General features: G+C 44.6%; 1 protein-coding gene across 2 annotated transcripts in view; it reads right to left on the minus strand.

The window, feature by feature from the left end:
• Window positions 1–25,267, minus strand: part of GRIA3 (glutamate ionotropic receptor AMPA type subunit 3) — a 236,851-nt gene that overhangs the window by 102,723 nt on the left and 108,861 nt on the right. For both annotated transcript variants that reach the window (XM_061598226.1, XM_061598227.1), the window contains exon 4: window positions 15,126–15,313. In XM_061598226.1, the coding sequence (XP_061454210.1) occupies window positions 15,126–15,313 (188 nt within the window). The remainder of the gene's footprint in view (window positions 1–15,125; window positions 15,314–25,267) is intronic.

Genomic DNA, 25,267 nt, shown 5'->3' on the forward strand with positions numbered 1-25,267 from the left:
TTAAAGCTTGCCGAGGGGGTATGACCAAATGGATCCAGGGTGCGTTCAATGCATCTTCGTGGGAGGCAGTGGTCCCAGCTGCCCTGAAAGAGGCAGTGATCCAACTGCTCCTGAAAAAGCTTATGCTGGACCCGTTGGTTTGTGACAACTACTGCCTGGTCCCAAATACTCTCTTTTAAGGAAGGTGATCGAGAGGGCTGAAGTGCAGCAATTGCAAGTATCCTTGGTTGAAACAAATTCTCTCAATCCATTCCAATCTGGATTCAAGCCTGGTTATGGGACTTAACCAGTCGCCTTGGTGGATGACCTTCATCGGGGTAAGGACAGGGAGAGTGTGACCCTGTTATTCTTACTTGATCTCTTAGCAGCTATTGAAAAGATCATGGCTTCCTTCTCAGCCAACCTGGTGAGATGGGTACTGAGGCACTGTTCTATGGTTTTATCTCATGGGTTGGTATCTCAGGGGTTGAAAATACCATTGGGTGGTTGTCTTTCAGCCCATGGCAGTTATGCAGTAAGATGCTGCAGGGTACCATCTTGTTCCCAATGCTATTTAACATCTATATGAAGCCATTGGGAGTTGTCATTAGGAAATTTGGGGCAAGGTGTCAGCTATATGCTGATGATACCCAGCTATATCATCAGTCCAGATTGGGAGAGGCTATGCAAGCCCTGGACTGGTGCCCCGACTCTGTGGTGGGCTGGATGAGGGCCAATCCTAGCAAGATGAAGGCACTATGGGTAGGTGGTTCCCAAGTTTGGATAATTGGTCAGTTGTCTACTTTGGATGGGGTCGTACTCCCTCTGAAAAAACAGATTTGTAGTCTGGGGGTGCTCCTGGATCCATTTTTGCTGCTAGAGGCACAGGTGACCACAGTGGCTAAGAGTGCTTTCTAACAGTTTCAGCTGGTAAGACACCTGTGACTGTTTCTGGACCGGGATAGCCTGACTATTGTTGTTCATGTGCTGGTAACCTTCAGGCTTGATTACTGTAATGCACTTTATGTGCGGCTGCCTTGAGGTTGGTCTGGAAGCTGCAGCTGATGCAAAATGCAGCAGCATGACTGGTAACTGGGGAAGAATATTGCCAACATGTTACCCCACTGTTGAAATAATTGCACTGGCTGCCAATTAGATACCAAGCTAAGTTCAAAGTGCTGATTTTGGTATATAAAGCCCTATATAGTTTGGGACCAGGATACGGATAGTTTTATCCCTTATATGCCCAGTTAATCACTGCACTCTTGTCAAGAGGACCATGCTGCCGAACATCGGAAGTGGACGTTTAGTGTAGTGGCACCCACCCTTTGGAATTCCCTTCCCTTAAAGATTAGGCATCATCTCTGTTATCTTTTCGGCACCTACTGAAGACCTTCCTCTTTCAACAAGCCTTTTAAGTAGAGACCTTATCCCAGTCTGCTTCTGTGCTGGAATTGTTTTTAAAGATTTTAAAAAGATGCTTTAAATATTTATTTTTAAAGATGTTTTTATTGTTTTTGTTTGCTCCCCGGGCTCCTTCTGGGTGAGAAGGAGTGAGAGATACATTTAATTAATAATAATAATAATAATCCAGTCCATCACCACACCCAATTGATGAATTTTATAATATCCACCTTGTAGGAGCTTCACTGAAATGTACAATGTTGGTCTTGGCACCACCGCTCCTGGGATGGTGGGATCCATGAATCCCATTGTTAATGCCTAGCCTGGGCCATCCTTTCCTGTTTGTGTTTCTCTTTTTGGGGGGGGGGGTGAGAACAGGTGGTGGAAAACTGGTGAAGTGAAGAGTACTTCACAGCCCAGCTGGCTTTTCATTCTTTCTTCCCTTGTTTTAATCTTTTTGATGCTCAGCAACAGACATGAGCCTTCATCTTGGCAGCCTTCCAGCTGCCATCTTTATTTTCCCACAATTCACTAGGAAATCCTGGTACATTATGTGGAAACAAAGGTGGTGGCCAGATGGGCCCCTGAGATGAGGGCTCAGTTTCTGTTGCTGAAATGTGATGGGGAAAAAATAAAATGGGAGGGATGGTGAAAAACCAGGAGGACTGCAGAGCAGCCCTATAGTCAGCTTTCTTTGTTAGGTGGGGCAGCCACATTTCTAGGTGGGGCATGGGGAGAGGCACATAGTGCCACCCAATCCCTCCCCGCCAATGAAGAGGACATGAGAGCGAGGCCAGGGAGAGGGAAAAGGCAGTGACTTTCCCCCTCACTCCTCCTCAATCCTGAGTGTGTGTTAACTTACATGAATGAAGGTTAATTTGTTGAATTGAGAGGCGCTACCAGTCAGTGTAGACAGTACAGAGCTAGATGGACCAATGGTCTGACTTGATATATGGCCTATATTCCTTTACTATGAGTAAAATGCTTTCCGCTCCCCAGATCTATCAATTACTAATGATCCGTACTTATTTTTTAAAAAAAGAGAGTTAAAACATTTGCTGCCTTGTTATATTTTTCTTGCCTCCTCCAAAGGTGACATTTCAGATGTTCCTGAGCCCATTATATTTTTCTTCCAGATACAATATTGAAGATGACGCATATCATTGCTAAAGGTTTTCATGCATTTTGCAAGAAGAGGCAACTCACAGAAATATGCCCCTTAAATGTGGGCGATAATGAGAAATTGGCCTGCTCCAATGCATCTTCCTCATTCTGCAGAAGCGCCAAACAGTAAGCAAACTACTATTCCGATGGACAGTCACCAGTTCTTGCACATTACCAAAAATGATTACCAGATGCACCCAAATGCAGATAAGCTGATTATACTCTTGCATGGTCTGTTTTTTCTTTCTTTCACTAGAAACGTCTATGTGGTCTACCATTTTTAATTTAATAATTTTATTTAAGAAAATGTATAGCCTGTCGTTCCATTACAATCACGATGCTTAAGGTGGCACCTGACAAATGAGCAAACTTTGCATGAAAAAGTTCACATTAAAATAAGTGCATTTAAAGAAATATTTGTCTATGTTAGGCTTTCTGTGGACTCTTGCGTTGTCATTTTGTGTTTAGTACAGCAGCCTTCCCCAACTTGGTGCCCTCCCAATGGTTTGCACTGCAACTCCCATCATCCCTGACAATTGGTTATGCCAGTTGTGGCTGATGAGATTTATAATCCAAAACATGTAGAGGGCACTTGGCTGGGAAAGCTGGAATACAGGATAGGATCAGGTCACCAAATTGAACACAGAAGAAGCAACTCTGGGAAATCAAGCAGAAATTAATCTGAGGAGACTGCCTACTTAATTTCTGCATGCCTGCCTGCTGCTAAAGAGACAGGGTTAATTAGAAAAAAAGTTGGCATCTTTCACTAGGAGGCATTGAGCAACTCGCTATCTCTCATCCTAACCTACCTCACAAGGTTGATGTGGTGAGAAAAGGAACTGGCACTTTGTAAGCCACCCCGTAGTCCTAGAACAGATGATGGGTGGGATACAAATAGGGTTAACAGATACAATAAATAGAAAGACCCCAGTCACAGCATGCAAATTTTGGAGTTTTGCCCACCAGCATGGAAGCACCCTGGATGGCTCCTTTGCACTTGCACTTACAAAATTCCTGTGCTGCTTTGTGTACACAGGAGAACCTAGAACCATAAAAAGTGCAGCACAAGAACCAAAGGAAGGGTTCTGCACCTCCTTGGTCTGGAAAGAGATTGAACCTGGACTTTCTGCATGCAAAATATCCTTTTGCTACTGACAAAAAGTCTGTTCTTAGATCATCTCTCTTCTCATCTGACACTGCAATTTTTTTCCTCCTGGCTTCTACTTGGTTTAACCAAGTTGTTCCCCCCCCCCAGGAGTTGCCTTGGAAACTAATTAAGGAGTGACTCTGCTTGCAAGTGAAGTTTCCACCCCAGTGCTTGAGTTGAGAGACGGATGCACAAATTAAGGTAACAACAAAAACAAAGATAACAATGTGTACGATCTTTAATTTTAAGACGAACAAGGGCATAAATGTTAGGACTGGAACAACACACTTTCTTGCATGGCACCATTGTGCTTTTTAAGGCCTACAGCAGGGGTTGCCAATGTGGCACCTGTGTGTGCCAGTGTGCTCTCCAGTATCTCCTACAGTTCCTGCCAAAAAATAAATAATAATAATCCACAAATCGCTGCAGAAATGTGGAGAACTGAAATTAAGATTGGAAAAAGGAGAAACGGAGAGAACCGAAACTGGCAGCTCTTTCCATCCCTACCCTACAAGGAGACTGAGCAAATCTACTGACGTGGGAACTTATCACCACTCGCTGTTGATCGAACATGTCTCTTCCTTCTAGCGAGCCCATCGATCACACCAATGGGTACAGTGTGGGGTAGCAGGTAGGTACTCCCCCAAAATATTTCCTTAACCTTTTTGTCACAATATATTATGGTCCTATATAGCATGGGTTTAATTTTTAGAAAGCCTACAGACAGCAGTGAGTGGTGCACTTTGGGACTGGTGGGGCGGAAGGCAGGGAGCCCAATGCTAGGTGGAGCCAAAGCCTATGACAGGCAGAGCCCAGTAATTCTGGTTTTGTCCTTTTCCTCCTTGCTAAGTTCTTCAATGCCATCACTGAGGCTGAGGAGGAAGCTGAGTTTGGTGGGGCACTGCCCCATTTGCCCTTATAGGCCAGACTCCGTTGTCCTCAGAATTTCTGACGTTGAACTTGTCACTTCAGAGGACAAGGCCAGCAAGAACCCAGAGCCCAAGACATTGCAAGGATTAAGGTGCCACCAGAGCAAACAGCACAGGCAACGTTTGTTGAACGAAGAAATTTCTTCTCTCTTGCTCTCTCCTTTCTTCATTATTTATTATTAATTTATTTGACTACTGGTTCAGAACGGCACAAGAAATCCCTATTAGAGCTGCACATGGGAACACGGAAAGCTGCCTTACGCTGAGTCAGACCATTGGCCCATCTAACTCCATGTTTTCCACCCTTACTGGCAGCAGCTTGCCAGGAGTTCAGACAGATTTCTCCCAGCCCTACCTGGAGATACCCATGATTGAACCTGTGACCTTCTGCATGCAAAGCCGATGCTCTCCCGCTGAGCCATGGCCCTTCCCCATTCTACATTTTGGGTAGAATTGCACATGAGGAAAATCCCCGGCATTCCTGGTGATGCCAATCCCTGCATTAGCCCAGACACAGGTGGATGACCTCAGTGAGGACAAATCCCCAAAGAAACATACTTTTCTTATTAATCTCAACAATTACCAACTCAAAAGGTCAGTAAATGTCCTACAGTCCTCTGAAATGAGTTTGTTTGCTTAGGCCCCATCTCCACTGTGCATTTCAAGCAGCATCTTTAAACAGTCCTGGCTTCCTCCCAAGAATCCTGGGGGATGTAGTTTGTGAAGGGAGCTGAGAGTTGTTAGGAGACCCTTACTCCCTTCACAGAGCTACAGTCCCCAAAGTTCCCTGGGAAGAGGGATTCATTGTTAAACCACTCTGGAAATTCTAGCTCAGTGAAGGGAATAGGGATCTCCTAACAACTCTGAGTACCCTTAGCAAACTACAGCTCCCAGGATTCTTTGGGGTAAGCTATGACAAGTGGTATGATTTGGCTTAAAATGTATAGTGTAGATGGGGGCCTTAATCACATCCCACATTGTTATTCTAAGAGCCATGAAGGCCTTGGAGCAATCTGACCAACATTTTGGAAATGTGGGCATTGAGTTCTCTGAGGGGGTTGGACTTGATGGCCTTATAGGCCCCTTCCAACTCTACTATTCTATGATTCTATGAGGCGGTCTTACTTTGGTTTTGTACGCTGGATGCTTCCACTTAATCTTCAGATTGCCTCCTGGCCTAACCTTTATGACTGCGTTTGCAAACAGCCTCTTCTCGATAAAAAAGCATAGGCTCTCTGGAATAAGCAATCCCTTTGTAACGCCTCCCTATTTTGAACTTGAACGAGCTTTTCTTGTCCTTATGATTTCTCCTTTGGGGATTTGAGTCTAAATGGACACAAAGGCTCCCTGACGTGAAATAAGATGTGTCGCCTCTTGCCAAAAGCAAAGCCATCTTTCTGAACCTGAATTATTGGCTCTTAAAAGTACACGGCAGCATCTCTGAAAGATTTCCAGGGCGAGATTGCTTTCTCCTCATAGAAAATAAAGTCATTTTATATCTACCAAGAGAAGGTTTTTTGGGATGAGATAACACGGAAACAAAAAGGGAGAAAGGACTTTTTGTGCATAAACAGATATCAGCATCTGGTGCCACTAAAGGCAGACAAGTGGGCACAAATCTGGGACCCTTCCCCCCCAATGATAGCATTATAGTAGCTGGAATTCCCTGAAAACTATTTTTAAGAGTAGGGGTGGGAGCTCCTTTGCTCATGGGCCCCTGCGGGCCAACTTTGACAGGGGCCACCCACCAGTCCATCACCTGATATCATTATGAAATCTTGAAAGGTGGTCTTCTTTGAAATCCTTTTGCAAGTGGTTTCAATACAACCCCCTTGGAAAGAGACTTCATGATGTGTCCCAGCCCCGATCAGCTGATGGGCGCTGAGCCTGAGAGCCAGAAGAAAGTGGAGGAGAAAAGGGAGACATCACTTTGAAGTCACTTTGCATGTGGCTTGTGTCCATGCCTTTTCCTGCCTGTCAGGTGGGTTGGGGAAATGGCCTGGTGGGCCAAATTAGGACCCCCCGCTCGGCCTAATTAGGCCCACCGGGTGGAGTTTCCCCACTCCTGTTTTAGAGAGTGGGGGTGCTGCTGCAATCAGAGGAAAGCTCCAGATATTTGACTTGGTGTCTTGAATCTCCCCAGAGTGCCTTTGGCCCCCACATAGCTCTGGAGACACTCTTGTGAAACTCGAATTGCAGCAATGCACCTGTAAAATATATTTTAAAAAGAAAATGACTTGCAGACACTGCTGCTGCCGCCACCACAATTACCATCAACACCCTGGAAAGGGGGAGGGACAGAGACTGGTCAGACTAACCAGGTTGTTGGAGGGAAGAGACCACAGTGTGGAAAGGAATGGAGGGGTGCCTTTTTCTCATGTCCTCCCCCCAAAAAAACCTTCTTATAGCAGTGTAGCAAACAAGGTACTCCCCAGGTACTTTGGACTCCACCTCCCATCAGCCCCAGCCAGTATGGCCAATGAGCAGGAATGATGGGAATTGCAGACCATAATATCTAGAACAGGGGTAAGGAATCTCTCACCCATGGGAGAAACTTGGACTAGTAGGCCTCTCCATTTGGCCCACAAGGCTGTTTTGGGGGAAATCATGCCCACCTACCCTACAACTGATGTCCTACATACATCAGAAGTGGAGTGGGTAATGGTGGAGCTTCAAAGGAACAACTGGAAGCTTAAAGTGGGCTCATGATTGTTTCTTTGCTGGAGCAAGGCACCTCCTGCTTGCCCATGGGCACCTTGCTCAATTAATGGAAACTGCTTCCCCCTTGAGCAAGGTGTGAAGCTGCTTCCAAAGGACTTTCAAATAGCCCAGTGATCTGCTTTGAAGTTCCAACAATTAGGGCTTCAAGTGCAGTATCACCAGATATTGCTATGACTTCTGGTGATTGACAGGTGAGTGGCCCCACCCACCTGTGAAGTTTGGCTCACCAAGGGGTGGCAAAACAACAGTCTGGCCTACCGACCAGAAAAGGTTCCTCACCCCTGATCTAGAGGGCATCTAGAGGGTTTGCTTCTCCTTCGTCACAATGTGTACCGAAGGCAGCATGTTGACGATGCCTGGAAGCAGTTTTGATTAAAAAAGAAAGATCAGAGAAAGATCATTCCCTTCCCCAGAGCCTGGTAAGGTGGAGGATAGAAGGGGTCTCCTTTACTTTCTGAGATAAAACAGAACCCATCTCCCCATTCTACTTACCACTTCAGCACCACTGAAGATCAGAGAGTTACCCTGGTCTGCAACAGCGACATGCTTGCCAACATTTCCCAGCTGAAAACAGGGAGGTATCTCTAAAACAGGGAAAAGGAATGCAGCACAGGGACAGGACAGAACCATTTTGCGTGCAGGGGGTTTCAGGTTCAATCTCTGGCAGCTCCAGGTAGAGCTGCAAAGGACCTGTATGTGGAAGACTACGGGTAGCCAACGTGGGGCCCTCCTGGTTTTGCAGGCAACAACAGATGTTAATGCAAACAGCACTGAATATTTCACAGGAGTGCTCTTATTTGCAGCCATATATCTCAGGTGTCCATATGTACCAGGGCCTGTCTCTATTTTTTTTCCTGGCACCTGCCTGTACCTGTTAAATCAGTTTCTTTTGGAGGAGATCTTGACTCTGCTCAGGAGGGCCATAGCTCAGTGGTGAAGCACTTGCTTTGCATGCAGAAGATCCCAGGTTCAGTTCCTGGCAACTCCGAGGAAGTGCTGGGAAAAACTCCACGCCCAAAACCCCGGAGAGTGGTTCCCAGCCAAGGTAGACAATACTGAGCAAGAGTGACCTACGGTCTGACTCAGTGCAAGGCAGACACATGTTCCTTTGTTCCATCCAAATTCACATGAAATGAAATGGAAATGGACTGCCTTCAAGTCGATTCTGACTTATGGATGACCCTATGAATAGGGTTTTCATGGTAAGCGGTATTCAGAGGGGGTTTTACCATTGCCTCCCTCTGAGGCTGAGAGGCAGTGACTGGCCCAAGGTCACCCAGTGAGCTCCACAGCTGTGTGGGGATTCAAACCCTGGTCTCCCAGGTCGTAGTCCAGCACTCTAACCACTACGCCACACTGGCTCTCTGATTCACATACTCATCATGATTACTCAAGACCCTATGACACACAGCTCTGCTCCACCTGCTATGCTCATTTGCCCTGTCCTTCACTGTTTTAAAAACCACAAAGATGGTTGCTCTTTAGAACAGGTGTGGGGAACTTCAGGCCTGGGGAGGGTGGGCAAATGCAGCCTGCCAGGCTCCTCTGCCTGGCCATTGGAACTCTCCCCAGGACACACTCTTCATGCCCAAACCTGAGTGTTGTTGCTTGTCTGGAAGGAGTCCTTGAACTCTGACCATGGCTCTTGCTTGTCTGGATGGAGGACAGAGAGGGAGGCATGAAGAAGGAGCAACCTCTCCCTCTCCACTTTCTCCACACTGTGCAAAATGACCCGCCAGCAGAGAAGACTGGTCCTGTTGTGCCTCTGCAAGAGTTACTGGGCTGAAATGAGTGGGACTCAAGTGAGGCATGACTGACTTTTCACATTGATTTCAATGGGGCTTAACTTGGTCTGTTTCTAAACCACACATTCTGGACTTGACTCACACCTTCTTATTTTTGGGGCATATGAGTGAAATGAGCCTCAGTGATCAAGAGTATGTGAAAGCTCAAGCTAAACTCACGCTCCAGAGGAAACGAAAAGCACTTAAGTTGCATGTCTATTCTTTTGCTTTCTTTCCCTTCCTTTGGCTGGCTAAATTCTCTTCTGAGCTCAATGGGGAAAAACCAAACCCTCCAAATATGCAAATCCACAGTTATCAGGCCCCACTGTGTGGCATTACCAGCCAAGCACAGTTGCCTTGAAAAAAGGAATCTCCTTTTCCCCTTGTCTGTTCCTGCCGCAGAGATCTAAGAAGTGTTTAAATTCTCCCGAGATTGTCTTATTTGTTTACTTTGGGTGGGGACAAAGTTGAGCTGGAAATAATGAAGTAAATGCTTTCAAAGGAAGAAACTGTAAATCACTCGGCGGTAAACCCAGGAGCAGACCAATCTTGACTCTGAAGGAGTAAACTGTTGATGCTAGACAGGGTTGACGCTGCCATCAGCCAGAGTGAGCTGAGCGTCTCAGGTGGCAAATGCCGGGGACACGGGCAGCAGCTTCCTGGCTATCAAGGACATAAGAAGAGCCCTGCTGGATCAGGCCACTGGCCCATCTGGTCCAGCATCCTGTTCTCACAGTGGCCTGGGGAAGCCGCAAGCAGGATTCCTGAGTGCAACAGTGCGCTCCTCACGGCATCCCCAGGAATTGGTGTGCAGAAGGATACTGCCTCCGACAGTGGAAGTGGGGCATAGCTATCCTGTCTAGTAGCCACTGGTAGCCTTATCCTCCAATCGGTAACCTTATCCACCACAAATTTGTGTACAGTAGGGCCCTGCTTTACAGCGCTTCGCTTTACAGCGCTTCGCTTTACAGCAATTCGCTAATGCAGTGGCTTTCAATTAGGGAAAGTCCCTGCATTAAGGCGCTTGTTCTGTTTTTACGGTGGTTTTTTTCCATCGTGCGCCATTTTGCCGTCATTTTCGTGCGACGCATCCCATTATCGTCAATGGGTTTTCCTTTACAGTGATTTCTGCTTTACAGCGGGGGTCCAGAATGGAACCCGCCGTATGAGCGGGGCCCTACTGTAGTCTTCTTTTAAAGGCATCCAAGTTGGTGGTTATCATGACCCCTTGTGGTAGCAAATTCCAACGTTTCCTAACTATGTGCTGTGTGAAGAAATACTTCCTCTTGTCTGTTCTGATCCTTCCAACATCCAGTTTCATTGGATGGCTCAAAGTTCTTGTATTATGGAACGTGCAGTGGGAAAAAACTTCTTCCTATCCACTTTCCTCACACCCTGTGTAATTTTATACACCTCGATCATGTGTCTCCCCCTCTTACTCATCTTTTCTTTAAACTAAGAAGCCCCAAATGTTGTAAACTTTCCTCGTAGGCCAGGATTATCAGACCGTATCTCCCTGTATGAGCCTGCCCGGGGCCTGAGATCCTCAGGAGAGGCCCTTCTCTCAACACCCACATCTTCTCAAGTACAACTAGTGGGGACGCGTGAGAGGGCCTTCTCGGTGGCTGCCCCTAGGTGTGGAATTCCCTTCCTAGGGAGATAACAATGACCCCCTCCTTGCAGTCCTTCCGCCGACACGCAAAGACCTTCTTATTCCAACAAGCCTTTGGAATTGAAGGCTATTAAGGATAGGGCGTGAAGGGTGCTGCATTGCTAATGTCTATTATATTATTTTTAAACTAGTTTGAACTCTTTTAGCTATATGTGTGTATGGTTTTAATATTGGAAATAGTTTAATCTTATTTTAATCTAGACTTTGTACGTTTTTAATTATACGTATTTTTATCTGGAAGCTGCCGTGAGTTCCAGTTTTGAAAAAATGGTGGGGTATAAATAAAGACAATAATAATAATAATAATAATAATAATAATAATAATAATAATGCTCCAACTCCCTGCTCATTTCATTTGTCTTTTTCTGCACTTTTCCCAGCTCTACAATATCCTTTTTGAGATGAGGAGACCAGAAATGTACACACTATTCCAAGTATTTTTACACCATAAATTTGCATAATGGCATGATGATACTGGCAGTTTTATTTCCATAACCTTTCCTAATGATCCCTAACATGGAATTTACCTTTTTCACAGCTGCCACACACTGGAGCGATCCATTACAACTCCTAGATCTTGTTCCTGCTCCTACAAACTCCCCCCCCAAAGTAGAATAACCCCTTGCTTCTAGTCCTGCCCTCTGGAGCAAGAAAGAACAAGTCCATCTTCTCAATAGCATTTTAGTGCAAATTCCTCCAAAAATGCACATTTTTCCATGAACTTTTTGCTCATAGACACATTTTTCTATGCTATTTTAACAAATATAGATGCAATTTTATGTACCCTAGTGCATGCATTGTTGTCCAGATACCTGCATTGCAAAATTCAGACAAGTGCAAATTTCAAAGGATGACTGTCTTTCAGTTCGTGTATTGTTTCAGAGAGTGTGCATTAGGTAGCTTTACCTTTCAATGTGAACTGAACTGAATTCCTCCCCCATCCCTACTACCCAATGGGTTGTATTCAACTGACTCTTACTCAAAATAGACCCACTGAAATGAATGAACCTCAGCCGTGTCTATTAACTTCAGTGGGTCTACTCTGAGGAGGACTAGTGCTGGCTACCACCCAATGAACTCAAATGTTGAGTCATGAAAGCGATGTAGCCACAACAGGGGTGACAACAGAGGAAGGGCCATAGCTCAGTGGTAGAGCACATGCTTTGCATGCACAAGGTCCCAGGTTCAATCCCAGGCATCTCCAAGTAGGGCTGGGAAAGAGTCTTGCCTGAAACCCTGGACAGTGACTGCCAGTCAGAGTAGACAATACTGAGCTAAGTGCTCTGATATGATATATAGTAGTTTCCTGTGTTTTTTGTTTCTATGACTATGAAAACAAAAGGGAAGCATCAGCACGCTTACATAAATCCCAAGGTTTACAGAAGCAGAAAATATCTTTGTCAGGGGAAAATCCTAATGGGGAACACCCATGTCAAAACAACCCAGTGAGGACTGAGAATGTTCAGTAGCCACAGCATGATAAGTTTATTTCAGGTGGTGGTGGTGGGGAATAGAAAACCCAGGGGGAAAGGAATGGAGTATTCTGGAAGAGGGCATGTCTGGCTGGAACATGGAAGAGGAACATTTTCACACTTTCATTTTGTTGTAGGTCCCACTTGTGTTTTATACTGGAAAACATTAGCACAGGGGTTCTCCAGCTTTCTACACCCAGGGCCCACTCGAGATGCCTGAACATTGCTGAGACCCTACAGTCACAAAATGGCGGTGCAGAGGCAGAGCCAGTCTCAAAATGGTGGCAAATGAAGGCTGGTTGGCATAGTCAAGGGGTACTTGCTGACATCGTTTTCTACAGATGTCTTTGGAATTTGATAAATTCTTTGCCACACCATTTTCTTTGTGTCTTGTCTATGAGTTCCATAGCTCAGCTTTCTCCAAGCAAAGTACATTTGCTGTGGAGGTGTTGTAACAGCCTCCGCATTTTAGGCAGAATTTGCTGATCCAGTGGCTCAAAGTGAATGAACCCAAGTTAGTCATGTCTATTAACTTCAATGGGTCTACTCTGAGTAGGACTGTTGCTGTTCCAGGGACCTCAAAGAAGGCTTTTTCTTTTGTATGTTCTTCCCTCCCCCACCTGCCTCTCAAAAGTATTTTTACCTGTTTCTTGTGATCTCACCCTCCACTTGTATCTTATTCTCCCCCACTCTCCCCAGACTTCCAGTTTCTTTCATCCCTCCTCCCGGGCCCTTTCATATTCACTTCTTCCTCCTATAACAGCTTTCCTCTCTTATCACCGTTCTTTCTATTCCCGGTTTATTTATTATTAACATTTATTCACAACAATATCTTATTTCAGTTTCTAATTTCCTTTAAGACCTCCTCTGGCCCTTTCTCCATAGAGAAGGGACATCTTTCTTCTCTCTCCCCCCCAAAAAAAACACTTCTCCATCTCCCGGCCACCTTTACTCAGCATGCAAGGACTTTCTGGTCCTGGCATTGATCTAACCACAAGGCTATGGCATAGCTAGGAGGTGGAGCAGGCATGAGGAGGCCCTGGGAAGGCTGTGGCACTAAGGCCCACCTGAGAGTGGCCCAAAGCCCAGTGGTGGGTTCCGATCCGCTGTTTGAGAAACAACATAATTGCATATGCACTTGAAGCATCGCCAGGGTTTGGCAGTGGAGGCTGGTGGCTCCAATGTTAGTGGGGCAGTGAATCTGCTCCGGGGTTCAGTCCAAACTTTCAAGGAGCCGTCCAAGGTTCTGAACCTAGTTTGGGAATCGGTTTCAGCACCTTGGACATCTCCTTGAAAATTCAGACAAAAACATGGAGCAGATTCACGGTGCCATTGACGTCGGAGCCTCCATTCTCCACTGGTGTTAGTCCTTATGGGCCTTAAACCAGGAGCTCTGCAGGTCATGCACTTCTTATGCACCTCTGAGATCACCAATGCTACATTTTGGAGTACTGGTTATTTCAGAGAACCGACCCATGCTGCTGCTTGCTATACATTTCCAAGATCTCCTGAACTCTCTCATTTCATGAACATCTACTTGTCTCCAGACAGTTCTCTAACTGCTTTTCAACCAGCCAGTTTGCCTGTCTGTTCCCCACTCTGTTCCAGGGACCTCAAAGTGGGGATGGAGGACAAGACTTTGCCAGCACTTGCACCAAGGTACCCAAAAGAGAAGCAGCAATTCTATTGGCACTCAGCATGACGCATGCATTCAGTGCATGTTGCAAAACCAAGGAATCATGCTGGAGGCCTTCCTAGAGCACCCCATCTCATGTCCCATGCTGCCCAGGCATGATCCAGACCACGAGAAAGAACAGCTCACGTTGGCTTTTGCCATCAGCCAGGCATTTAAGGCTCCTTGCCTCTTAGGAAGATCAACATCACTAAGGGGAGGATAAACCTGACCTTGAGCATTGGCTAGAGAAGAAGCAGCTGCAGGGAGCCTGCTTCCCTACTAGGATGAGTACTCACCTCCAAGTCCTGGTTGATTTGGGGCTACAGAGCTGAAGAGAAGCACTCTCTGCCATCAGCCAGGAGTCCAAAGGCCACCAGACCCTGGATCCTCTGCCTCCCAAGAAGAACATCACAGTAAAAGGGAAACCAGCCCAGTCCTACCCATTGGCCAAAGAAGGGTCAGCTGCAGTGAGCTTGCTTCCCTCCTCCCTGTGCAGAAAGAACATTTCTAAGAGCTTTGGAACTACGTAGTAGTGCAGGGGTGGGGAACATTTGGCCCTCCAAATGCTGCTGGAACACAACTCTGATCAGCCTCAGCAAGCATGGCCAGTGATGATGGAAGTTGTAGTTCAGAATCATCTGGAGGGCCAAAGGTTTCCCACCCCTAAACTAGTGCCTGAGTTCCAGTCCCTTCCCTTTTTGTGACATGTCTTTTAAGATGATAAGCTTGAGGGCAGGGGACCATTTTACTATTGACAATTGTAAGCTGTCCTGGGGGCTTTGTTTTGGCTGAACAGCAGGGTGAACATAGGTTAAATCAGCCTTTCCTAACCTTTGGGTCCCCAGATGCTGCAGGACTACAGTTCCCATCATTCCTGACCATTGGCTGTGCTGGCTGGGGTTGATGGGAGTTGTAGTCCAGAAATCCAAAGGTTGGGAAAGGTGGCTTTCAATAACAAAAACAACCAAGCAAGTGATGGCGCAATACGTTTCTTTTGAATGGACAACAGTGGTGCTGTAGGGCCCATGCAGGTAGACTCACAATGCCTGATAATAATCGGAGCAGAAAGACCAAGCCCGCAATTGCCGTGTCCCTTAAGGTGGAGTGCCAGGTGTGTCACGTTCAGTTGCACCACACTATGCCCAATGTGAAAAGGAAGCTCGTTGCCTGCCACCCACCTGCTCTAAAATGGTGTTTATCCTTTCGACCTCGCAGTCGATCAAGTATCGTTTCTCCTGCCGCTTGTCCATCTCCTCAATGATTGCCTTGAACTCCTGAATGTCTTTTATGCTTCCCACTGATCGGGCTGTCACTTGCCAATTGTTTTGCACGGCGGCTTCCATAATTGCCTGAAGAATGGAAAATCCTACGGAAAGAGGAGGAGGAGAGGAGTTAAAAGGGAAATGAATAGTGAGAACAGCTTGAACCCTCCTTTGCCTGGAAACAGCTGCAATGTTTATAACCCAGTTATATAGCTGCAAACATTCTGTGGACCAAAGGAATCCAGTTCTAATTTCTCTCCTGCCTATAGGAACCCTCTGGATTTAGCAGAGTTGCAAGGACTTAGAGATTGCCCATAAAATATTTAACACGTGCCTTGACATTGTTTTACACTCTTCATCCTGCTGTAATGCACCAGGTAAGCGCACAGTATACATGGGCTCCTACTGGAAGGAAGGGTGGGATATAAATCTAACAAACAAACAAACATTGCAACAAAATTGTATACTGTAACTTTCTCCAGATGATCCCAATCTAACACACACTCACAGTCAGCCAAGTGGGCTAGGGAACCTTTTTCAGACTGAAGGCCACATTCCCTATTGGGGAACCTTCCAGGGGCCATGGGCCAGTTGTTGGTGGGGCCAGAGGCAAATGTGGGAGGAGTACCAAATGCTAATCTATACACAAATCCCTCTCTATCCTCCATCCAGACAAGCGAGACACATTATCCGAGTTCAAAGGGTTGAATCTGGCCATCTAAACTTTAAAACATGGGTGGGGAATTTTTTTCTGCCTGAGGGCCACATTCCCTTCCGAGCAACCTGCTGGGGGCTACATGCCTGTGGTGGGCAGGGACAGAGGCAAACATGTGCAGATTTTAACTTTGTACGGTGGGCTAGTTTCTGTACACACATGCACCCACCCCCATCCTCCATCCAGGCAAGTTCAAGAACACACATTCCAGGCAGTCAAAAACACTTGGGGAGGGTGCAAAGCAGGACTGGTAAGGAATATGGTCCAGGGAAAGAGGATGTGGCTGGAGAGGGGATATGGCCTGGGAAAGTGTTCCAAGGGCCAGAGAGAGAGGCATGGAGGGCCGCATTTGCCCCTTGGTCCTAAGTTCCCCATTCCTGCCATACTGAGAAGCTGAAAGAAGAACTTGAAAAGTCCTGCTCACACCTTCAAAAAATGCTCACTGAAAGAATGATGGGGAAAGCAGGATCATGGTTTTCAGTCCCGGCCTTGAGCTTTGTACATTCAGCGGAAGGTGTAATGGAACTGCAGCTGTGTGCAGTCTTCCACTTCATCAGGTAACCACTACAGTCAGGATCCCTAATTGTTTGTCCCATCGAATGAACATAGAGTTCCATTCATACTTCTGAACACATGGAGATCCAGGAAGATGAAGCCAGAGGAGTGACTCCCAAATGACCTCAACATGTTCTACAGCACAACTTTATCTAAACCTGGCTTGGAAATGAACTTCCGGGGTTCTTAAAAGGTTGCCTCAAAGCAGAGGCGTTTTAAGATCCCCCCATTAAAAAACACATACACTCAGAGAGGCCTATGGGAGACTCCAAACAGCCAGATCCACCAGTCTATTAGTCCCAACATGCTCTGCAGAGGGCAAGAAAAAATCTCCCTGCTGCTTCCACTGCCATCATCCTGCTTACTGGCAATTAAAAAGAAGAATGCCAGCTCCAGGCAGCCATTTGTTGCATATACAGTGTCCCTTTGTGCACAGAGTTACTAAACAAAGAGACATGTAGTCACTTCCTGCACCTTCTTCAAAAGCTTTTTTTACCATGCATGGAGAAGGTGTCACACTTTGAAGCTGCTCCAAGCAAAACTACGCTATTAAAAGTAAGGGGGGAAATGCAGAAAGATCCTCAGTACACCTCATAAGTATAATGGTCAAACCAGGTTCATAGAACTATGGACTAAACCACAGATCTACATTCCATCCCCTAAACTAGTTCAGCAGGATTAATGGGGGGATGTTGTGAAACCTGGCCTGGATTGAAATTCTCTGGCATCCTTGCCTAAGACCATGGAGAGACGCTGGCAGGCCGAGAAGACAACTTCGGGCTAGATCAGGGATTGGAAACCTGTAGCCCTCCAGATATTTGATGGACTCCAACTCCCATCAGCCCCAGCCAATAATCAGGGATGATGGGACTTGATTTTATATATTCAACAGAATTTATATACTGCTTGACTGTAACAAAACCTCTAAGCGGTTCATAAGAACTTGTAATATTATCAGTGAAAAACAATGAAAAACAAGTAATTAAAAACATTTAACAAGACAATTAAAATCAACAGTAAACTAAAAAGAGATTAAAACACATCAACATGTACATGTCTGGATGGGCTTGCCTAAACAGAAATGTTTTAAGCAGTCATCGAAAAGGGCACAGTGAAGGTGCTTGCCTGATGTTGATAGGCAGGGAGTTCCAAAGTTTAGGTGATGCCAAAAAGATTGATTTCTTACAAGTGCGGAACGTGGATTATGTGGCACCTCTATCAGTGCCAATTCTGCAGATTGAAGTGGTTGAGTGGGCACATATGGGGTAAAGTGATCCCACAGATTAACCGGTCCTAAACTGTTAAGGGCTTTATATACCGATAGTAACACCATGAACTTGGCCTGGTAACAAATGGGCAGCCAGTGCAGTTCTCTCAGCAGAGGTGGTGTATGCTGACAGGGTTCCCCTCCTGTCACCAACCATGCTGCATCATTCTGCACTAGCTACATTTTTCAGGTCAAGCACAAAGAAAGCCCCACATAAAGCGCAATGCAATAATCCTGTCTTGAGGCCTGCAACTACAGTTGTAAGTGCAGCATCTGGAGGGCCACAGGTTCTGCAAACCTCAGATACATACAGTCTGACCTATTCTAAGGGGACTTCCTATGACACCCCCACTGCCACCTGCATTGTGTCATTTTATAGTCTACCACTTATATCACCAGAAGTGGCTTCTGTTTTGGGTTATCAGACCTCCAAAATTGGGCACAGCAGTACTGGAATTGACTGTGAGATGCAGTCTGGCCCATAATCGGCACAGACAGCATCTCTGCATAAGGAGAAACTGGCAATTAAGTTATTGTGGCAATTACCCCAAGGCAAGTAACGGGGACATGCTGTTTTACCGGTATTCAAATTTTTTTTTCGTGTGGTGCGTTAAAAAAAATTACAGTATGTAATAGCGTTAAATAACACTTTTAAAGCTCGTATTAAGGTAATATCGACTCATTTAGCAGCTTCAACAGAGCAGGGAGGCAGCATAAAATGAACAAAGAGCAGCACAGTGGGAAATTTATGCTTGCAAGTGGGCAATTCATTCCTTGTGAGAGACTGGGACTGGGACGTAGACTGAATTTGAGCAAACCACTGAGAGCTAATTATAGAACAGCTGGGAAGGATAATCCCCTTCTTGAAGGCTATCTGCATGGAAGCATTTTGGGGAGGGAGGACTGAAGGTTTGAGTAAGGTTTGCAATGGTGTCTTACAACAGTCATGCAGTGCACTCTGACTTCATTCAAGAAGTCATGATTTACTTATGGTAAGGATTCAGTCCAAGGTTATGGATGGACTTACCACTTCTCCCAGCTAGGGTGTGGGTTGTCCAGCCTAGCATCCCTTAGGGCAGCTTCTGGAGCTTGGGGGTTGGCACATAAGAGGGAAAATATATACTGCTCTGTTGATCAGGGAAAAGCAGATGGCAAGCCAGGGTCTAATCTTTTGACCTATAAAGCCTTACACGACTTGGGACCACAATACCTGATGGAACACCTCTCCCGATACGAACCCATCCGTACACTATGTTCAAGATCAAAGGCCCTCCTCCGGGTGCCTACTCTGAGGGAAGCTTGGAGGATGGCAACAAGGGAGTGGGCCTTCTCAGTGGTAGCCCCCAAATTATGGAATGATCTCTCTGATGAGGTGTGCCTGGTGCCAACACTGTTATCTTTTTGGCGCCAGGTCAAGACTTTCCTCTTCTCCCAGGCATTTTAGCATGTGTTTTAAATTGTTTTTATATTGTTTTAAATTTTTAAATTGTGTTTTAAATTGTTTTTAAAATATGTGTTTTTTAATTTGTATATTTGTTTTAATGTTTTTTAGTTACTGTAAACCGCCCAGAGAGCTTCGGCTATGGGGCGGTATATAAGTACAATAAATAAATAAATAAATAAATAAATAAATAAATAATCTTTCATGGTCCTAATTGCTTCTCTGCCTGAATAGGGTTCTGAGTGCTGAGCGCCCACCCTGGCTCACTAGGATGAGTCACAGGATCATAGAATACTAGAGTTGGAAGAAGCCTATAAGACCATTGAGTCCAACATCCTGCTTGAAGCAGGAATCCAACTTAAAGCATTGTTGTTGTTTTTATGTGTCTCATGTGACCCTATGAATCAGTGACCTCCAATAGCACCTGTTGTAAACCACCCTGTTCAGATCTTGTAAGTTCAGGTCTGTGGCTTCTTTTATGGAATCAATCCATCTCTTGTTTGGCCTTCCTCTTTTTCTACTCCCTTCTGTTGTTCCCACCATTATTGTCTTTTCTAATGAATCCTGTCTTCTCATTATGTGTCCAAAGTATGATAACCTCAGTTTCATCATTCTAGCTTCTAGGGACAGTTCTGGTTTAATTTGTTCTAACACCCAATTATTTGTCTTTTTTGCAGTCCATGGTATGCGCAAAGCTCTCCTCCAACACATTTCAGATGAGTTGGTTTTTCTCTTATCCACTTTTTTCACTTAAAGCATATCTGCCCGCATACCCACAATCAGATCATGATGCCTAGTTCATACGCCATAGTCCCTGACATTAGGATATTTGACAGCATTGCAAATGGTGATTGGGTTTCCCTCTGCCTCAATTGGCAGGTTTAGCGCTTTGAGGATAACTCAGTGCCCTGCCACTTACTCAGCCTGAAGTCCACAAACACATGAAAGTGCTTTATCCAGAGTCCGACCATTCGCCCATTGGCCCAATATCGCCAACTTTGGCAGCAGTTCTCCAGGGTTGCATTTCAAAGGGCTTGTGCATCAAATGTAGGTCCCAGCCGCTTCCACCTCATGGGAGTGTCCACACCCCTCACTGCCCCTGCTTTGCATCCCAAATATGTTTACCTGATTGGAAGGTGTCCTTGAACTCCAATCATGCCCCTTGCTTGTCTGGATGGAGAGGGGTACGTTAGCGTGCGTAGAAACTAGCTTACTGTGCAAATGTAAAATCGGCATTTGTTGCTCCACCTGCTTTTGTCTCTGGCCCCACCCATCGCTATCAAATGGCCCTCAAAAGGGTTGCCCGGAAGGGAATGCGGCCCTTGGGCTGGAAACGATCCCCATCCCTGCACTAGCTGGTTAGTGGATTGGGTTGCTTGCCCTCTGCCCTTCACAAAAGAGCTTCAGTCCAGACTGTTGCTATTGCAGCATATTTTAAACAGAAAGTCTGAGAAGGGCTTTTTGCCTCCCGTAATGATGTCCTGACTGTGGTTGATTCGTGCTTCTTGAACACTCCCAAGTTCGTACGTGTGCACTTAATTGCTGTACAACTAATACATGCTGTGCTTGGGAATAAGGTCTGGCTTCCTCTGTCCCCTGAGACCACTGAAAGAGAGGCATTTACATATGTATAGCACAATGAACTCAGGCTTCCTTAACATCATATTTTACAAAGATGGCTGTGATATCTGAGACAGCATTACGAGTCTGCTACATGCCACAGAATGAGCAGGTACAAGACTTGGGTTACTCAGCAGCTTACAAATGAGACATTTTGATAATGCAAAACTCCAGGTAAATGAAAGGGAAATTTATGTCAGCTTTTGAGCTAAGTGAAAAGAAAAAAGAGGTCTTTTTATTGCTTTTGCTTAAGGAGTGTTTAATATTGTATGTCGTGTCCCTAAGGGAACGTGCAGATGTACCTGAAGTCTGCCTCCACTGCCACACACCTGTTGTATGAACTTATACCATCCAACATTTCAGAGACAAATAGGTCATTTTTGGGAAGAAGGCATAGCTCAGTGGTTAAAGCTAAGCTCACCAACTTTTTTAGATCAATGAACACATTTGTAAACCAGAGAAACATGCATGCCACATGTTTCTCCTCTCCCCAGCTGTAACCACACATACACACCCGAAATTGTACCACAATTAGACTGAAAAAAAGCCTTATTTTGGCTAAAGAAGGCGTCTTTCAAGCTTATTTTCAATAGGGAGATGGGATCCTGCAGGCACTAAGGAATACTTTGTGGGCACACGTGCACTCACTGCTACCATCTTGGCGACCCATGGGTTAAAACATATCCTTTGTATGCAAAACATTCAGGTCCTGTCCCTGACAGCTTCAGTAAAAAAACCTCAGTAAAAAGTCTGGGAAAGTCTTAGAGAACCATTGCCAATCAGGGTTGACAGTGCCTACATCCACACCACACATTTAAAGCAGATTGAGAACACATGACTCCCCCCCCCAAGATCCTGAGAACTATAGTTTGTTAGGGGTGCTGGAAATTATAGCTCTGGAAGGGGTAAACTACACTTACCAGGATTTGGGGGTGAGGATGTTTTTTAAATGTGAATTAAATGTATGGTTTGGATGTGACCAGCATTGGCTATTGAGCAGATTTCAGCTAAATATTAGGAGAAACCTCCTGTTGGTAAGAGCTAATTGTCTATGAAACGGGGCGCCTCAGGAGGTATTTGTTTAATTACATCTAGGGGAGGAGAGACAGACACAGGATGACCATTACTTATTTACTACATTTCTACCCTGCCTTTTCTCCAGTGAACTTAGGGCAGAGTACATTGTTCTCTACCCCCCTCCACTTTATTCTCATGACAACCTGTGAGATAGGTTAACAGATGGTAATTGGCCCAAGGTCAGTAAGTGACCTTTGTGTTAGAGTGGGATTTGAACCTGGCTCTCCCTTGTCCTAGTCCAAAACTCTAACCACTGTGGTACACTGGGCACTGGACTAGATGGCCTCCTGGATCCCTTCTAACTAATATTTTGTGATAGAAGTCTACAGTTGAAGCAAAATGAACAGTTTTCTTGTAATACTTTAAAGACTAGCAGATTTATTATCAATGGGACTCAATGGGACTCACTTCTGCGCTGTTAATGAAAGGGAGTTCAGGTTTTCAGGGTTCCAGAACAGCTGTCATACATTCAGCATCAAAAACTCTTTTCTTGGCACTTTGATGCAATTGTAACTGTGACCGAAACTTCCCCATTATGGGTTGGTGAGCGTTCTATATTAAGCCACATACCAAGTACAAACGAAACTGATATCCAGCTGTCAAAAGGCGGGAGGGGGGGATAAACACATTTTATCTGTGATTTTAGACCACCTTCCCTGAGACAATTTCTCCAATAATACCACTGACACAGATAAAAGAAAACTTTTCACCCAGTTTAATTGCACTCTTAAAGCTTGTGAGAATCTTTCTTTTCCAAAGCAAGCTAAGCAATGAGAGGAAAAGAATCCTTCTTTCATTGAAGGGCTCATTCTGTTAAAAGTAATTTCACCTCCAGCAGGGCTGACCAAATTTATATATAGTTATACTTGATCAGATAGCATTGTAACAATCACTGGACATAGATAGATCAGATAAAGCCTTGCATCCAGTGGACCATATTGCCACATATCTTTGGAAACATGAACATGTTTATGACAGTCATCAAGCATATTAGTGCAAGAAAGCATCTGTAACTTAAATCAGTCTTCTTTGGCTAGCCGCCTTTCATCTCCAGTACATTCCACTCCCCTCAACTGGAAGAATGTAGGAACTGGGATAGATTGTGCTAGTGCACAGGGTAACAAGTTTTTGGGCAGCACATAACTCTTCCTCAGTCCAAAAGAAAAGCTCTGTGCATCCTGAAAATGTGTGATGCCTCATCCAGACATTTAGATATTTAGATTTGTTAGTCGCTTGTTACCCAGAGGTCTCCACGTAATTTACAACATCATTAAAAAACTAAATTAAATATATTGTACCATAAAACAAAATAATAAAACACCCCCCCCAAACAGCCACAGAAAGCTTTGGCAGGCCCACTAATAACATACAACATCATCTTAGATATGATATGGTCAACTGAGACTTTTTTTAAAAAAAATATGATTTCTATTGCCTGTTTTATAATGAACTTAAAATGTTACAATGTTAATCTTTAAAATACTGATTGGATTATTTCATTTCCTTTTTAATTTGTATACCGCCTTTCTACATCACTGCACTCAAGATGGTTTACAGCCATAGGAATGTCAAAAATATACAGAAATAATCATACTATCATCCTATAATGCTACAAAATACAAAATAATGCAAAACCCCCTTAAACAACAAATGTTACAAAAATATATAATATTACATATACAAGTGTTGCACCAATACAAATTACTAATAATTAAAACCTATATCAGTTCCTTCTACTTCTAACATACACATCCTCTCAGGTTCCTGGCCCTCACCCAGGACCCAAACACAGCTTACCCCCAGAATCTTGCAACAAAGAAGAGACCTGGGAACTGCTTACATCATCGTCAAAAATGAGACACTAAGGTAGATAGCAATTCATATAAAATATCAAAGTAATGTACAAAATATACAATAAAATATACAATAAAACATAAAACACCATGCAAACAACACAAAATCATCGAAATAACTAACTAATTATTAATTAATTATCATATGTTTTGAAATGATTTGATGTTATTGTAATGATGCACTGATGTGCTGTTGTATTGTGAGCACTGTGGTCACATTTATTCGGACAAGTGGCATACCAATGGAATAACAACGGCTACTTGAGAGCTATGGAATTGAGCCTTTGGGGCTCCCAAGGGTGGTCCTCTTTCAGTCTCCATGGCAGTGCTGGTACCTGGTTTTGGAAGGCCCCTAAGCAAGATGCCCTCTGAGGGCCTTGTCTTTGAGTGGACCCACCTCCTCCACTCATTTCTGTCCCTCATGCACATCAATGCTTTTTTTTTTTAAAGTGGATATGTTGAGACAGAGAGATGAAACGATTTCATCCACTTTAACTGCAGAAACCTAAATTTCTGGTATGTGATTAAACCCTCCTGCAAAATAACAACAGTCTGGAATATGGATGGGCCAATCTGCTGAAGGCAGTTTCTCTCCGTTTCTTATTTTTCCAATCTTAAATTCAGTTCTCCACATTTCCACATCAGTTTGCCATTTTTTTTTTTTTTAAAAAGGCCTCAGGTAGATTCATCTGCATTTTAGTGTCAATTTCTCCTAATATACACAATTTTTGCAAAGCATTTTCTCCTAGCACAATGCAGTTTTTGTATGTTATTTTCACAAATAGATGCATTTTTATGCATACGTTACCCCAGTATATGCATTCTTGCACACATTACTTGGCTGGAACACTGCTTTGCAAAATCTGGAGAAGTGTGAATTTCAAAAGATGGCCGTGTTTCCATTTGTTTATTTTTTTCTCAGACAGTGCTAATTAGGTAGGCTCATCCTTTTAATTTTTAACTGATTTTTTAAATTGCAATTTCTTTGGGATGAAAGGGAGAGAAAAAGAACGAACGAACCTGTCAGCTCACATTAACAGAAGATTTAAACATCTATACATGCATCTAGTTCACACATATGGATCAATATACGCCATCCAAATGTCCAAATATGTATCCAGGACAAAGTTGGTGTTTATAGAAGGTGCACTCAAATGGAGCAAGGGCGTTTAGCTCATCAGACAACTACATAATGGTTGGTGGGTATTTGTCCTTCCAGGCTAGAAGGAAGATACTGAGACCATTAAGGCATGTGAAATCCATTCAGGTAGGTTTGTCTTTAAATACGAACTAAATCCAATTTCTCCCTCATCCCCAGTCTGGAGACAATCTTTGTTTCCCAACCAACCATATCATGGGACCTAGGATGAAAGAGGTTTAGTGATCTGCTTGTTTCTCTTGAGACTGGACATGCTCCAACTGAGTACGGTCAACCTAAAATGCAGCACAACAGCAGAGACAGGGACATGGGGACCTAGGAAGCTGCCTTATCCTGAGCCAGACCATTGGTCTATCTAGCTCAGTATTGTC

Source organism: Rhineura floridana, chromosome 16 (assembly GCF_030035675.1).
Source record: "Rhineura floridana isolate rRhiFlo1 chromosome 16, rRhiFlo1.hap2, whole genome shotgun sequence".
In the NCBI taxonomy this organism is placed as follows: domain Eukaryota; kingdom Metazoa; phylum Chordata; class Lepidosauria; order Squamata; family Rhineuridae; genus Rhineura; species Rhineura floridana.